This window comes from Diceros bicornis, chromosome 19 (genome assembly GCF_020826845.1).
Source record: "Diceros bicornis minor isolate mBicDic1 chromosome 19, mDicBic1.mat.cur, whole genome shotgun sequence".
Classification (NCBI taxonomy): domain Eukaryota; kingdom Metazoa; phylum Chordata; class Mammalia; order Perissodactyla; family Rhinocerotidae; genus Diceros; species Diceros bicornis.
In genome coordinates this window covers 774,739-788,464 of record NC_080758.1, presented here as the reverse complement: position 1 = coordinate 788,464, position 13,726 = coordinate 774,739, and the positions used below count along the sequence as shown (strand labels likewise).

Below are 13,726 nucleotides of genomic sequence, written 5' to 3'. Positions count from 1 at the left end.
ATGAGCACTGTGAGGAGGCGCAGAGGCCCTCCCCGGACCTGCTGGTCCACCCCCACCTCTTGGGCTCCCGGCTCTAAGCTGCAGCCCCTCAAGCCAAGGTGCTGACAGGAGGGGTGAGGTTCCTGCTCCCCAGGGCCCCGGGCGGGGACAGGTGTCCTCGACTCCCAAGACATTGAGAGGTTACAGCCAAGGGACAGGGCAGCAGAGGGGAGTGGGTGGGGGATGGTCAGTTCCAGGGGGGACCGGGCAGTAGAGGAGAGCGGGTGGGGGACAATGAGCTCCAGGGGGGACCGGGCAGCGGAGGAGAACACGTGGGGGACCGTCAGCTCCAGCCGGGACCGGGCAGCAGAAGAGAGTGGGTGGGGGACGGTCAGCTCCGGGGGGACCGGGCAGAGGAGGGGAGCGGGTGGGGGATGGTCAGCTCCGAGGAGACAGGAGAGACGTCCTACAAGACAGAGCCACCTTTGTCTCCAGACGGCAGAAGGGCCTCTCCCAACCCTGGTGGGGCTTTGAAGGCTTTTCTCAGCGGTTATGGCCTCGTCCAGCCCTAGGTCCTGTGGACAGGTGCAGCAAGGCACCCGGGGAAGGACGGCGTGTGAATCTGCTCACCACAACCCACCCGGCCCCAGGACCCTGGAACGTGAGCCTGGCTCAGGGCGGTGCCCCCAACCGCCCAGCATGGCTCCTTGCACACGGGTCACTACACAGTGCGGGCTGTGGCCCAGTGAGCTTCGCCCGGCCAGGGCAGAGCAGAGAGGACACAGGGGTGCCCACCCCCAGGTCTCCTGTGGCCGGGAGAGCCCCTAAAGGCCCCCTTCCAGAGCCTGTGGAGCTGAGGCTGGGAGGTTCAAGGGTCACTCACTTGTGCTCTGGTGTGGTCTCCAGGCCTCGCCCCTCCTCCTCTCCAGGCCAGGGTCCTGGACTTGGGGCCGGCTCCCATCACAGGACACTCAGAACCCAGGGGAGGGGGGAGACGATGCTGACCGCAGCTCTCCAGACAGGCACCAAAAGGTGAGGAGGCATCGCCTCAGCCATGCACATGGACAGACAGAGAGACGGACAAACACGGCAGGGGCAGGGACTGACGGACAAACGCAAGCCACACCCAAGGGGCCGGCCACACCTCCCGCAGCCGCCTGCCCAGGCTCCCTCCCCACCAGGCCTCAAGGCCGCCCATCCTCAGGGGACAGGCCTGCCCCTTGCTGCCACCCTCACCCGGGCCCTGGTCCCAGACCCCACGCTTCCACCCTGCACCCAGGAGCCTGTCTTCAGCCACCACCCTAGCCCCTACTCACACCCAGGCCAATGGCCTGCAGAGTGGGCACGGCCGGCCCAGCTGCCCTTGTTGGAAAAAGAACTTTTGTGCCCGCCTGCCCCCAGCCCCGCAGGGGTGTCCACACCCACATTACTCTAAGAAAGGCCCTGGAAGGTCCCACCTCGGACCCCGGGAGGCCAGGAGTCAGGGAGAGGCCAGGGGCAGCCTCACTTCCGGGGCCCGGCCCAGCCCATGTCCCCAAAGGGGCCATCGCCCGTGGCGGAGCGTGGCGGGGGCCCACACGGGGTGCAGAGCTCGGAGTCCGTGTCCGATTCCCCCTCCGCGATGTAAGGTCTGACTTTGGCGCACGGCGCCACGGCCGCGTAGCAGCTGTTGAGCGCGTCCAGGTTCTCCTTGGACTGGGAGATGCTGAAGCCGCTGAAGGAGCGCTCCAGCTCCTCGTGGTCCACGGACGGGATGGAGATGGACGTGTCGCTGTCCCGCAGGGCGCCCTCGTGGGGCCTGCAGGCCGGTGCGTCCTCGTGCCTCAGGAACTCCGTGCTGGCCCGGTTGCCCCCGCTGTAGGCCGACAGCGACCGCTCGTGGGCGGGCGGCGGCGGGATGCGCACCAGGGAGCCATGGTCCCCCACGGGCGAGGCCCCGTGGCCCTGGCGCGGGTGGCACTGCTGCTGCCAGGATGTGGAGGGCGGGCACTGGGCCGGGGGCACAGCCGGGGGCGCCGAGAAATTCTTCTGGCCCATGGAGCTGCTGGAGCGGACAAGCTTCAGGATGCAGCCATTCCGGTCGCCGTGCTCCCGGCTGTCCTCGGGGCTGTGGTACGGCGGTGCTGGCTCCGGCTCCTTGGCCCCGAAGTAGGCCTCAGTCTCCGTCGGGGGGATGCCCATGCGCTGCATGTAGATGTTCACCAGGAAATCCAGCTTCTTCTCCATGGACAAGACCTGCAGAAGGAGCTGCTGGACCCCGAGCTGGTCCCGAAGGTGGGCGGACCCGGGCTGCTCCCTGGAGGTGGGGGGACCCAGGCTGCTCCCTGGAGGTGGGGGGACCCGGGCTGCTCCCTGGAGGTGGGGGGACCCGGGCTGCTCCCTGGAGGTGGGGGGACCCGGGCTGCTCCCAGACGGGGGAGGGACCCGGGCTGCTCCCTGGAGGTTGGGGGACCCGGGCGGCTCTTTGGAGGTGGGGGGACCCGAGCTGCTCCCAGAGAGGGAAGGGACCCAGGCTGCTCCTGGAGGTTGGGGGACCCGGGCTGCTCCCTGGAGGTGGGGGTACCGGGGCTGCTCTTTGGAGGTGGGGGAACCCGGGCTGCTCCCTGGAGGTGGGGGGACCCAGGCTGTTCCCAGAGAGGGAAGGGACCCGGGCTGCTCCCTGGAGGTGGGGGGACCCAGGCTGTTCCCAGAGAGGGAAGGGACCCGGGCTGCTCCCTGGAGGTGGGGGGACCCAGGCTGTTCCCAGAGAGGGAAGGGACCTGGGCTGCTCCCAGACGGGGGAGGGACCCAGGCTGCTCCTGGAGGTTGGGGGACCCGGGCTGCTCCCTGGAGGTGGGGGGACCGGGGCTGCTCTTTGGAGGTGGGGGGACCCGGGCTGCTCCCTGAAGGTGGGGGGACCCGGGCTGCTCCTGGAGGGGCAGGGACCCGGGCTGCTCCCTGGAGGTGGGGGGACCCGGGCTGCTCCCCAGAGGTTTCGGGGACCCGGGCTGCTCCCTGGAGGTGGGGGCACCTGGGCTGCTCCCTGGAGATAGGGGGACCCGGGCTGCTCCCCACAAAGGGGCAGAGGCAGCAGGAGGCAGATCCACCAGCAGCTCAGCCTCTGACTCCACTCCTCAATGTGTGGCCTTGGGTTCAGAGCACTGGACCCTCCTGCTTGTCTGTGGGTCCACCCCTTGGAGCAAACTCCACAGAGGGAAGGAACCAGCCGGCTCCCAGGAACAAGTCTCGGGACGAGGGTCTTGTGCATGGTTCCTGAGGACTTGCTCCCAGGCGGCCAGCGTGGAGTCGGGCAGAGAGGCGGGTGGGGACGAGGCCAGCCGGTTGCAACAGAGGATGACCCGCAGGGCCTGGAGCACGTGCTGCCCACAGCAGCCTTCACCCAGGGGAGACGAACAGCCCGGGACTTCAGGCCCTGTGGGTCTGCAGTCCTGCCGGCAGTGGGGAAAGTGCCCTGGACCTGGGAGGGGCTCACGGGGGTGCGAGAGGTCCTGAGGCAGCAGCCCTCCGCTGTGACGGGCCCCACGCCTCCCTCTGAAGCTCAAGGACCCCTCATGGCGTCCACCCCAGACACCCCCAGGCAACCCGGGCAGGGGCAGTGCCTCCCCCGCCTTTCTCACCTGCTTCTCCACCTTCCCCAGCCGTCCCATCATGCTGGGGTCCTCTGGCAGCTCTGCCTCGGCCGGGCCCTTGGTGCGGTCCTTGTCGGTTATCGCCGGGCCGCGCCCCACGATCTGGTCCACTCTGCCGGGAAGAGACCCCGCCCCCCGGCATGAGTTCAGGTGGGTGCGGCGGAGCCCGTGGCCCTCTCCTCCTGGGCCAGGCCACGGCCCCCCGGGTCCAGGCTCCAGTCCGAGCCCAGAGCCAATCAGGGGGCAGCGGGGTGCCAGGATAGATGGACGCCGGGCACCAGTGGTCGCCCTGTTCTCTGACACTCTCGGGGCCTGTCCCCGTCCGTTCCATTCCAGTGGGCTGGCGCATTAGCGAGGAGTAAAGAGAAGGGGCTTGGGGCCTCTCACCCAGCAGCTCTCCCCCGCTCCCCGCGCCCCACCCTACCCCAGAGCTTTACTCCTACATAATGTGCCACCGAAGCCCCACCGGATCTGGTGGGGACGGAGTTCAATGTCTGCACGGGAACAACAGAAGCAGGGAGGCGGGAGAGCTGGGCTCCATGCACCAGGACGGGAGGGAGCGGGACACAGACCAACACAGGAAACCAACGCACAACTGAAGGAGGGGACAGAGCCACTGCCGACCAGAGAGAGGGGCCTGTGTGCTTGGGTGTGTGTGCACACGTGTGGATGTTTCTGCCAGTGTGCATGTGCACACGTGTGTGTGTGAAATGTGTGCTGTGGGTTTGTGCACGTGTGCGTGGGCTTACTGTGTGTGCACGTGCGTGTGTGTATTGTGCCCGTGTGCGGGATGCAGAACGCAGCTGAGCCGATCTCAAACGAGGCCATGGGTCACAAATGCCAACAAGAGGGGAAGGAGGCTTCTTCCGGGGAGCGCGGCATCCCCTGATCCCCGTGCCGAACAGGAAGGGCCACCGAGGGGCTTGGAAGGGGCTGCAGGAGCTGCATGGCTCCCAGGGCTCCGAGCCGGTGAGCTGCAGGAGTGTGGATGCTCACTCGGAAACAAAGACCCTGCCGTCTGCGAGCTGCTGGGCCAGCTGCTCCGAACCTGCTGGGCAAACGGCACTCAAGCCGGCTGAGCAGGACAGCGACCCAGGCTGAGGCCACGCAGCCCCTGCCTCACCTCTGGCCTGGGGCCTGGAGCACAAAGCGCACTTCTCAGGTTTTGGAACACGGGAGGGTGCCAGCTCCCCCGGCCCAGCAGGCGCCACCCGAGCCGGCCGGGGCCACATCTGGGCTGCCTTCCTCACCCGCAGGGCTGCCCTGTCTGCCTCTGATGGGGTAGGGGGCCTTAGGGGTGATTTTTTTCTTTCTGTCGCATGAAGCAGAAGGGTTCAGGCTTGCGTCAGCCATGGTGCAGCCTCCTCATGCTCCACTGGGCTCCATGCTGGACTCATGCACAAAAGGTCTGGGAGGGGTGGAGGGGCTGGGGCCTTGGGGCTCCAAGCAGACGCAGTGGAAAATGGAGAGGGAGAAGGGTTCTCTGGTGTTACCAAGTGTCCACACAGTCCAGACACAGGTGCTCAGCGCCTTCACCCCTGCCACATGACGGGCCGCCTGCCCGGCCGGTCCCACTGGGAGCCTTGGCCAAGGGCTCAGCCTGGAGCTGCCGCTGGTGGGAGCTGGGAGAGGGTCCTCGGAGGAACCTGCACCACCCCCTCCCCTAGGCCTCGGGCTAAGGAGTCGGGCTTAACCCCCACATGCCCCAGTCTGTCCTTCCAGCCCTTGCTCTGTGTGAATCTGTGTGTCCTCTGGCTGCAGTGGCCAGGGAGGTCCAGGGGGCTCCGAGGGCCGGCGAGGCCTTCCCAGCTCATGGCCCAGCCACCATTCCTGCAGCAATGCCAGAAAGACAGACTAGAGTCTCGAGGCTCGAGGTACAGCATCCTTGGGGCTGGGGGACATGGGCAGAGCAGGGGACCCAGCAAACACTGTCTGGGGCTCCCCAGGGAACTCCTTTCCCGAGGCACAGCCACTGAGTTGAGATGCCCAGCACACTGACCCTTGGCCTCCATGCAGAAACCCTGGCTCATAGGGAGGACTGGTCAGACACCCCAGTCACTCCACTGGGCAGCTCGGGCCCGGATCCATGTGCCCCGCTGCCAGTACCCCTGCTGGCCTCCAAGACACCCCCGCTGTTCCTGAGCTGCCAGCATGGCTGGGGTGTATCTGCTCTCACCCTCACACCCCCGCCCCCAGGGCTCTGCTCACCCTCCGGTGACCAGCCACCAGAGGAGGGGGACGGGTGGCAGCCATCCCCTGACCAGCCCAGGGAAGGAGGAAGGCTCCCAAGTCTGAACTGGTCACTAAAGAACCTGCTTCTGCCCATCACCACTAACCACCCCCACCCTCCATCCTGCCCCTCAGCTGGGCCATCTTCACACATAATACTAACTATGGTGATGACGACTGAAAATAAAAACACCCTCAGAGCCCGACTCGGATCTGGGCACCTGGCAGGGACTCTCCTGTTTATTCTTCACAAGAGTTTAAGGCAAGAGAAGCGACAGGACCTCTGAGACCACAGGCCGCTCAGTCGACCCACCAGTGGGCGGGTGCCCGGGGGGGGGCTCTGAGTCGGGACAGAGGGGAGAGCCACAGAAGGCCCTGTGCCCATGGGTCCTCCCTGCAGTCTGAGTGCATTTGATCCTCAAGGTGCCACCCTCTGCTCCTACCCAGGGAGCCCCCAGCCCAGGTGGACATCACACAGGATGGCCATAGAAAGAAGCCCCCCTTGGAAAGCTTCCCCCGGACCCCGCCAGAGGAGCAGCTCAAGGGCAACCCCCAGGGGCTGCAGGGAACGGCCTCCCCCCGTATGGCTTCATCAGGAACAGGGACGCCCCCTCTGTCATCAGAAGAGCAGAGCGGGTGCTGCCGTCATGTGGCCTGGAGCGAAGGGGGCTGGCCATTCCACAGAGACAAGGCGGGAGAGGGCTGGCATCCTGACCTAGGTGAGAACTGGGGTGACTCTCTCGGAGGGGCCGTGGGTCCTTTGGTGGGGTACTTCTTGTGCCGGGGAGTTGAAGGGGGTGGGGGGCCCACAATCATATCTATCCTGGCGAGTAAACAAGAAAAGAGACACCAGCAAATGCATCGTGAAGCAACACGAAAGGGGAGCCGGCTGGAAACCGGCAGAAACAGAAGGAACCACTGGCTTACAGCAGCCCAGGGACACTTCCTATAAACACGTTCCGCTCAGAACAGAACATGGCGGGCGCACACTCGTTCGACCCTGGCTGGGCCCGGTCTTTCCCGTGTTCACGCGAGCGGGGGACCGGGAGCCGTGTGCCCCAGGTGTGCCCGGGCCAGCACACGTGTGCACGGGGACACATGGCAGCTGGCAGCAAAGTACCAGGGCGCAGGCTCAGAACAACATTAAGCTTTTGCCAGCGACTGACAGATCGTCCCGGCTCCTTGGCTGGCCCATTGGTTGGTTGTTTTTTCAGACAGAAAGGGAAGTAAAAGGGAAAATTTAGGACAAGAGGCTGGTGAACAGAAACAGCTGTAGTGAGAGAGACGTGTAAACAGGCCCAGCAGTGGAGACACGGGACTGTCCTCTCACACACCCACACGTTTGTTCACACTGCACACACACATACACAGGTGACACGCACACTCACATGCACTCACACATTTGCTCATATGCACACAGGTGCACACACTGCTCACACGTGCACTCACACACACGTGCACACTCATAGGTTTGTTCACATGTGTACTCACACAGGCACACTCACACCTGCACACCATGCACACTCACACATGCACACACACACATCTGCACACATGCACACCCACGTTTGCTCCCACACATGCCCACTCGCACCTCCGTGCACACCTGCATGTCTGCTCACACTTGCACTCATGCATTTGCTCACATGCATGCTCTCACATATTTGCACACATTTTCTCACACATTTGACCACATGCACAATTGCACACACGTTTGTCACACACACCCACAGGTCTAGTAATGCTCTGGGAGGATGCTGAGCCATGGGCCTCCCAGCCTGAGCCTGTGTAGAGGAAGGGGTCCCCTCCCAGCACTCCCATGGGAGCAGCCTAAGGCCCAGAGCGACCGCTCCCAACACCCTGGAGCAGGACGGGGAGGCAGCCCAAGGTGGGCACACCGACCACCCCCTGGGACTGTCCCTGACCATGCAGACCCTCCTCCCCGTGGCAGCCTCGCTGGAGGGGCCCTGGGCAGGGGTGGGGCTCTGACTGGCGGAGTGTGCCACCCACTTCAGGAGAGAGAGCCACACAGCCTCCTTACAGGCACCACAAACACACGTGTGTGCACATGCTTGTTTGTGGTGGAGGGTACACGCCTGAGAGCGCAGGTGTACTTGGTGTGCATGTGTGTGCACGGACTTAAGGGAGACATGTATGTGGGCACAAGGTTAAGAGCATGCTTATGTGTGTACATGTGTGTGCCAGCACACATGTGTGCACATGGGAGTGGACACGAGTCTGTGCACACACGTGTACACACCTGTACATGGGTGTGCTCCTGTGTGTCCTGAGCCTTTGCTTCTGTCTGTATACACACATGTACAGGTGACTCCTAGGGTGTGCAAGCCAGTCAGTCCTCACACACGTGGGGCCAGAGACAGCAGAGGCAGCGTGTGCCCTGCTGTTGCCACGCCTCAGACACACATTGCAGCCCCGCTTCCTGCCTGGAGCATGGGAACCCCCTGTGAGGTGGGGAGAGGGGCGAGCCCCTCTGTGCTGGAAGAAGAGGTTCCAAGTGGCATAACTGCTGCCTGATGGGGACACGAAACCCCGCAGCTTCATCTCTCGATAAAACCACTCTGTTCCCAACACACACACACACATACACATGCACACACATGTGCACAGACACACTGTACACATGGGACAACACAGACACACACCCACACACATGCATAACACATGTGTGCACAATGCTCTTGTACACATACACATGCGTGCACGCATACATGCACTTGTACATGTGCACAGAGACCTATACATGTGGTTCACACGCACATGCATGTGCACACATGTGTGTGACTGCACACACACACACATGCTTGCCCATCATGGCATGGGCGGCAGAGGAGAGACAACAGAAACATTAAAAACAAACAGACCACACAAGGACACGGCAGGAAGCCCACGGGGGATTGTCAGGGGCCAGAGAGGAAGGGCCCGGAGGCGGCAGCAAGCAGGGCCGGCCACCGCACCCCTGCGGCCCTGCCCACCACCCACCTCGGGCAGGGCCAGTGCAGTCCCCCGCACTGCACCCCTCTCGTTCTGGCCCCTGACGGACATGGCCCTCGCCCCGGGGCTGGGCGGGGGGGCTCTTGCCTGGACTGCAGGTTTTTGATGCGCGACAACATGTCCAGGTGGCCTGCCGAGTACTGCTCGATCACGTCCATCACGTCGTAGGGCCGCAGGCTCTCCTTGAACTTCCGCTTGGACACCAGGAACCGCATCACACTGAAAGGGGACGGGCGGAGGGCCATGAGCCCCAGGCCACCGCCCACCGCGGGCTGCGCTCCAACCCCAGACCTAGCACCCGCCTGCCGTGGCCCTCCCTGAAGCCCCGCGGACGTCCACAAGTTATCTGGGCCACCCGCCTGCTGTGGACACCAACCACTCCTGGGCCTGGCTGCGCAGATGGACCCTCGTCCACCCAGGACCCCTCTGCGAGGGAGGCTCCTGGCCATCTACCAACAGCTCCGGGCTCCACACCCGGGACGGGTAGGCGACACGAGTTGCTTGTGAGCCACAAGGAGCCGGGACTGAAGGGGTATCGGCTGGCCCACCAGCGTGCGCACCTGCACACCAGCCCCGCAAAGCCCCGGGAGAGGGTGGACACGTCCCTTTCTGGGTCTTGCCCTAGGCGCCTCAGGGTCCCTCACCATACGGCCCGGATGCTGACTTTGAGGCCCGGGGTCAGGTCCTCGGTCACAAACTCGCAGTTACAGCTCTTGTTGTCGTCCGCGATGTCCTCCCCAGGGAGACTTGCTTCTGGGTAGAAGGAGACAGAGCCTGTGAGGGGACAGGCCACCCTGGGGACAGAGAGGACCCGGTCCTGTGCTCCTGCAGCATGTGCTTGTCAGCGAGGGTGTCAGGGAACCCTGCAGGGCTCCCCTGGGGCACCCTGCCCAGGCACACGTATGCCTAGAAACCTGCCCCTGTCTGGCGCTCCTCAGCCGGCTCCTCGCCCCCGGAGACTGCAGGGAATGGATCCCTGTGGATGGACGGACGGACAGACCAAACGGGACCCATCTACCCACGGCAGTAATGGAACATCACTCAGCCCTGAAAAGAAGTGAAGCACCGACACGCTGCAGTGGAAGGACCCGGAGAACACCCAGCTAGGGGAGCAAAGCCCGAAGGATAAACACTGTGTGAGCCCATGTGTAAACCACCCAGAACAGGCAAATCCACGGACACAGAGCAGACTGGCGGTGGCCGGGGGCTGGAGTGACTGCTAACGGGGAGGGGCTCCCTTTGGGGTGATGAAATGTTCTAGAACTAGACAGAGGTGATGGGTGCACATGGATGTACTAAACACCACGGGATTGTTCACTTTAAAACGGTTCACTTTATGTTCCGTGAATTTCACCTCAAGAACCGAAGAGGCTACCAGGGGGCGTCCCCACTCAGAGGCCGCAGTGCTGGGGAGGACCCCCGGGAGGACCCCCGGTAGCGCTCGACCACGGGAGGGCGACAGGCCGACCCACCTTCCGAGTTCTGCCGTGACGCGGCGCCCTTGATCCGGAAGGCCTGCCGCGCGCGGCTGCGGTCTCCGAAGCTCCAGCTCTTGGGCACCTTGCTCGGACTGTCCTCGAGGCTCTGGTCAGCACTGGGCGACCGCCGGACGGTCTGGGCCTGCGGGGACCCCTTCACCTTTGCTGCCACGCCTCGGGGGCTGGAGAAGACACGATCTTTCAAACTGACCTTCTGACTGCTCCCGCGAGAACCGACAGACAGATGGACGGACGGACACACACAGCAAGAGAAAGACAGCAAGAGAGGTCACTCTGGAAAGAACGCCCGCACCCCATCATCTGCATGCGGCTGACACCATCCACGTGGACTGGAGGGAGTCCAGACCCAGAGAAATGACTCGCCGCCAGGTGGACGGGGACGGCAGTGCACATTCAGCTCCACCACAGCTGCCCAGGGCCAGCTCGGGCACGCAGCCTAGCCGGGGAGGGGTCCGTGGACTCTCAAATCACTTGTGGCTGCCACCAAAAGGTGCCGGAGCCCTCTGCACACTGTCCCACCAGGCCTCGCTCTCCAGTGATACCCCGGGGCAAGACAGGTCCCAAAACACCCTGTGGCTGTGGCCTCTCCCTGGGCACCTTCCGTGGGCCTCGTCCCCGGCCACTCTGGCGGTCTCCCACCTGCCCCTGCACACCCCGTAACTGCCCCAGGGGCAGCCCTCCTCTGCCCTCCATCCCTCTCTGCCTGCCCCAGGGTCAGGAGGGTGAGGTCGCCCACCGAGCCCTGGGCCCCCTGGTGAACCCCGGGGAGCCGCCTGGCGGACGGTTTGGGTCGAGGAGCAGGAGGACGGAAGCATCACGGAGGGCGAGGGCCCCCCTCTCAGCTTTGGAGCGTGGCCTGCCCCATCTCCCCTCCGCACAGGCAAGTGCAGGCGCCACCCCCCAGAGAGGCGCCCAGGAACTGAATGTCCACACTGCGGACAAAGCAACGGACGTACCTCCTGTGTTGGCCGCCTTGGCTGAATACGCCTGCTGTCCCAAGCCCTGGCCCGAGGCCGCAGGGAGGGGGCGACCGTGGCCAGCCAGCCACAGCCCTGCACGGGTCCTCGGGCCTCCCTGTCCCTTGTCTCTTGTTAACCGCAGAGACAGGCCTGACACCCCGTGTACCCAGCTCTCACACCCTCCAGGCAGCAGCCGAGAGACATGGGTAGGCACTGTGGTCTGGAGCAGCCTTCAGCTTGGAGGGCCAGGCAGCCACTCACTTCCTCCCACTGAGCAGTGTCTACCGTCTGCCCGAGAAAGGAGGGTGGGGCTCTTGCGAACTGCGAACCTGCTCACGCCCAGCCACACGCAGGAGCCACGGAACCTCCCTAAATGACCTCTAAGCAGGCCCCTCACTGCCCAGGGGCCTGTGACAAGCCTTCCCCAGGGCCTGGAGGGCCTCCACTGTCGCTAGGAAGCCTCCATCGCCTGCCAATCCCTCAGACATTGTCCGCGCCCACCACGGCCCCCCCCGGCCAGCCGCCTCCAACAGCGCCAACGAAAAGCGACAGCCAAGACATGTCCATTAGACGGCACAGAGATGACGGGCCACGGAGAAGAGACAGTTTTCGGCCCGGTCCACCCCGCCTGGACACTGCGGCCAGGTCGGCACCCCCTCCCCACCACCCCAGGCAGTTGAGACCATGTGTGCTCATTCACAGGTCTCTGCAGGACAGGAAGAAAAGGAAGAAAGAAGCCCCCCAGGCAGACAATCTGAGGCACAGAGCCCACTCAGGGGGCCTGTGTCCTGTGAGCCCGTAACTGTTGTGCCCGGCTCGAGGCCAAGATGGGCAAGTGGGGGCTGAGGGACGCTCAGAGCCAGGCGCCATGGGGGCCTCTGTACAGATGACCTTCTCCTTTGTTCCTGTCCCAACGGAGACCACCAGCTGGTCCAGGGAGAACTTGAGAAGCGACAGCCGGCTCAGCCAGGAGAGCCCGGCACACCTGGCTGGACCTGCTGCCCCATGCAGCACAAGGGGCCCCCAAATCACGACAATGGGGCCACAGGAAGGAGCCTTGCCTGGCCTCGGCCTGGCCCCACTGTTTCCTGCTCTCCGACGGGCAGACAGTGGAGGGGCACTCTGCTGGAGAAAGCCACAGTGTGGACCCCTGGACTTCCATGGCTGTCGCAGCTCAGTGCCCACAGGCTCTCAGCCCACCCAGCCACACCAGACCTGTCTCACTCCAGGGGCCCAAACGGCCGGGTCATCCTGCAGGTGTTGAGAGAGGCCCCTCCCTCACCTCGCAAGCCAAGGACAGAAGCAAATGTGCAGGGTGGGGCTCCAGCCGCCTGCCCGGGGGAAAGAGCCTGCGGCCAGGAGCACCCTCTGTGTGAGAAGGCAGTGTCGTGCCATCTGAGCATTGGCATTTACATGGCGCCAGGGGAGCAAGTTCAGGAGGGTCTGGGGGAGAAAGCCGAGGTCCAGCCTCTCCTCCCCTGCCTGCCGCCCTCCCCAGGGCGAAATTCTAAACACGTGGGGCCAGCCGTAAACAGGGACGGATCGAGTGGGAAGCCCTGGCTGAGATCAGCTGCACCCCGGTCTGCATGGCTGGGGCCCAGCTCAGCGGTGCGGGAGCCAGCATCCACAGAGAGACTTGCCTGGTCCATGGCTGGACCACAGATGCCCAGGGAGAGTGGGGAGGACAAAGTGACATTTGTGAGACTTGCGCACAGCAGGGCCAAACCTGGCCGGGGCTCCTGGCCTGGCCATGGGCACCTCCAGCCCTTCTGGTCCCCAAGCAGCTTGACCACAGCCCCTGACCCGAGGGACCAGCCCGTGGCCAGAAGCACCCTGGACACACGCTCTGGGCAAGTAGGACAGCTTCTGCCGGGGCCCTAAATCTCCCCTCCTGGGGTTGCAACAGTGTCCCCACAAGCGCCGACCTCCCGGACACAGGCAGCGTGGAGGGTGGGGAGGCAACCCTCCAAGCCCCTCTGGGGTGGAGAGGGACTCGCAGCATGCACGGATGCAGAGGCGCAAGCATGCCGCCGCGCTGGGGCCCTGATCCTGCTGCGCGGCCCCTCCCCATGCCCGGCGCGCGGCACTGTTGCTTCCAGGGGCAGCACCAACTGCATGCACACGATGGCAGGTGGGCGCAGCTGCCAACACGCTGCGTGGCTGCACCGGTCAGGGAGGGAGGCGGGCAGGAGTAGGGGGACACCCAGAGCAAGCAGAGGACAGAGGCTTCCACATACCCGACAGCAGACAGTGGACAGAAGAGAGGAAAGGTGCGGTCAGGAGCCCACAGTGCAAAGGGCCCGGGCGGCTTTCCCACCCTCCAGTTTCCTGTCTGCCCTAACCAGGCCTGCACAGGGGAAGGGGAGCCATGGACCCTGGCTTTCCGGTGTGTCTGGTGTGTTGGGGAGCCCGGCACACA

The 13,726-nt window shown here is 64.4% G+C and overlaps 1 protein-coding gene across 8 annotated transcripts in view; it reads right to left on the bottom strand.

Annotated features, from left to right (window-relative positions):
* Positions 1 to 334: 334 nt before the first annotated feature.
* Positions 335 to 13,726, bottom strand: part of KCNQ2 (potassium voltage-gated channel subfamily Q member 2) — a 61,344-nt gene continuing 47,952 nt past the window's right edge. For 3 of the 8 annotated variants that reach the window (XM_058562300.1, XM_058562304.1, XM_058562305.1), the window contains 5 exons: positions 10,322 to 10,545; positions 9,494 to 9,602; positions 8,937 to 9,068; positions 3,597 to 3,720; positions 335 to 2,214 (listed from right to left, as the gene is read on the bottom strand). In XM_058562300.1, coding sequence (XP_058418283.1) covers positions 1,483 to 2,214; positions 3,597 to 3,720; positions 8,937 to 9,068; positions 9,494 to 9,602; positions 10,322 to 10,545 — 1,321 coding nt within the window. In that variant the 3' untranslated portion in view covers positions 335 to 1,482. Of the gene's footprint in view, positions 2,215 to 3,596; positions 3,721 to 6,552; positions 6,661 to 8,936; positions 9,069 to 9,493; positions 9,603 to 10,321; positions 10,546 to 13,726 lie in introns of all 8 variants that reach the window. The other 5 variants (XR_009222867.1, XM_058562306.1, XM_058562301.1 and 2 more) reach the window with 5 other exon arrangements.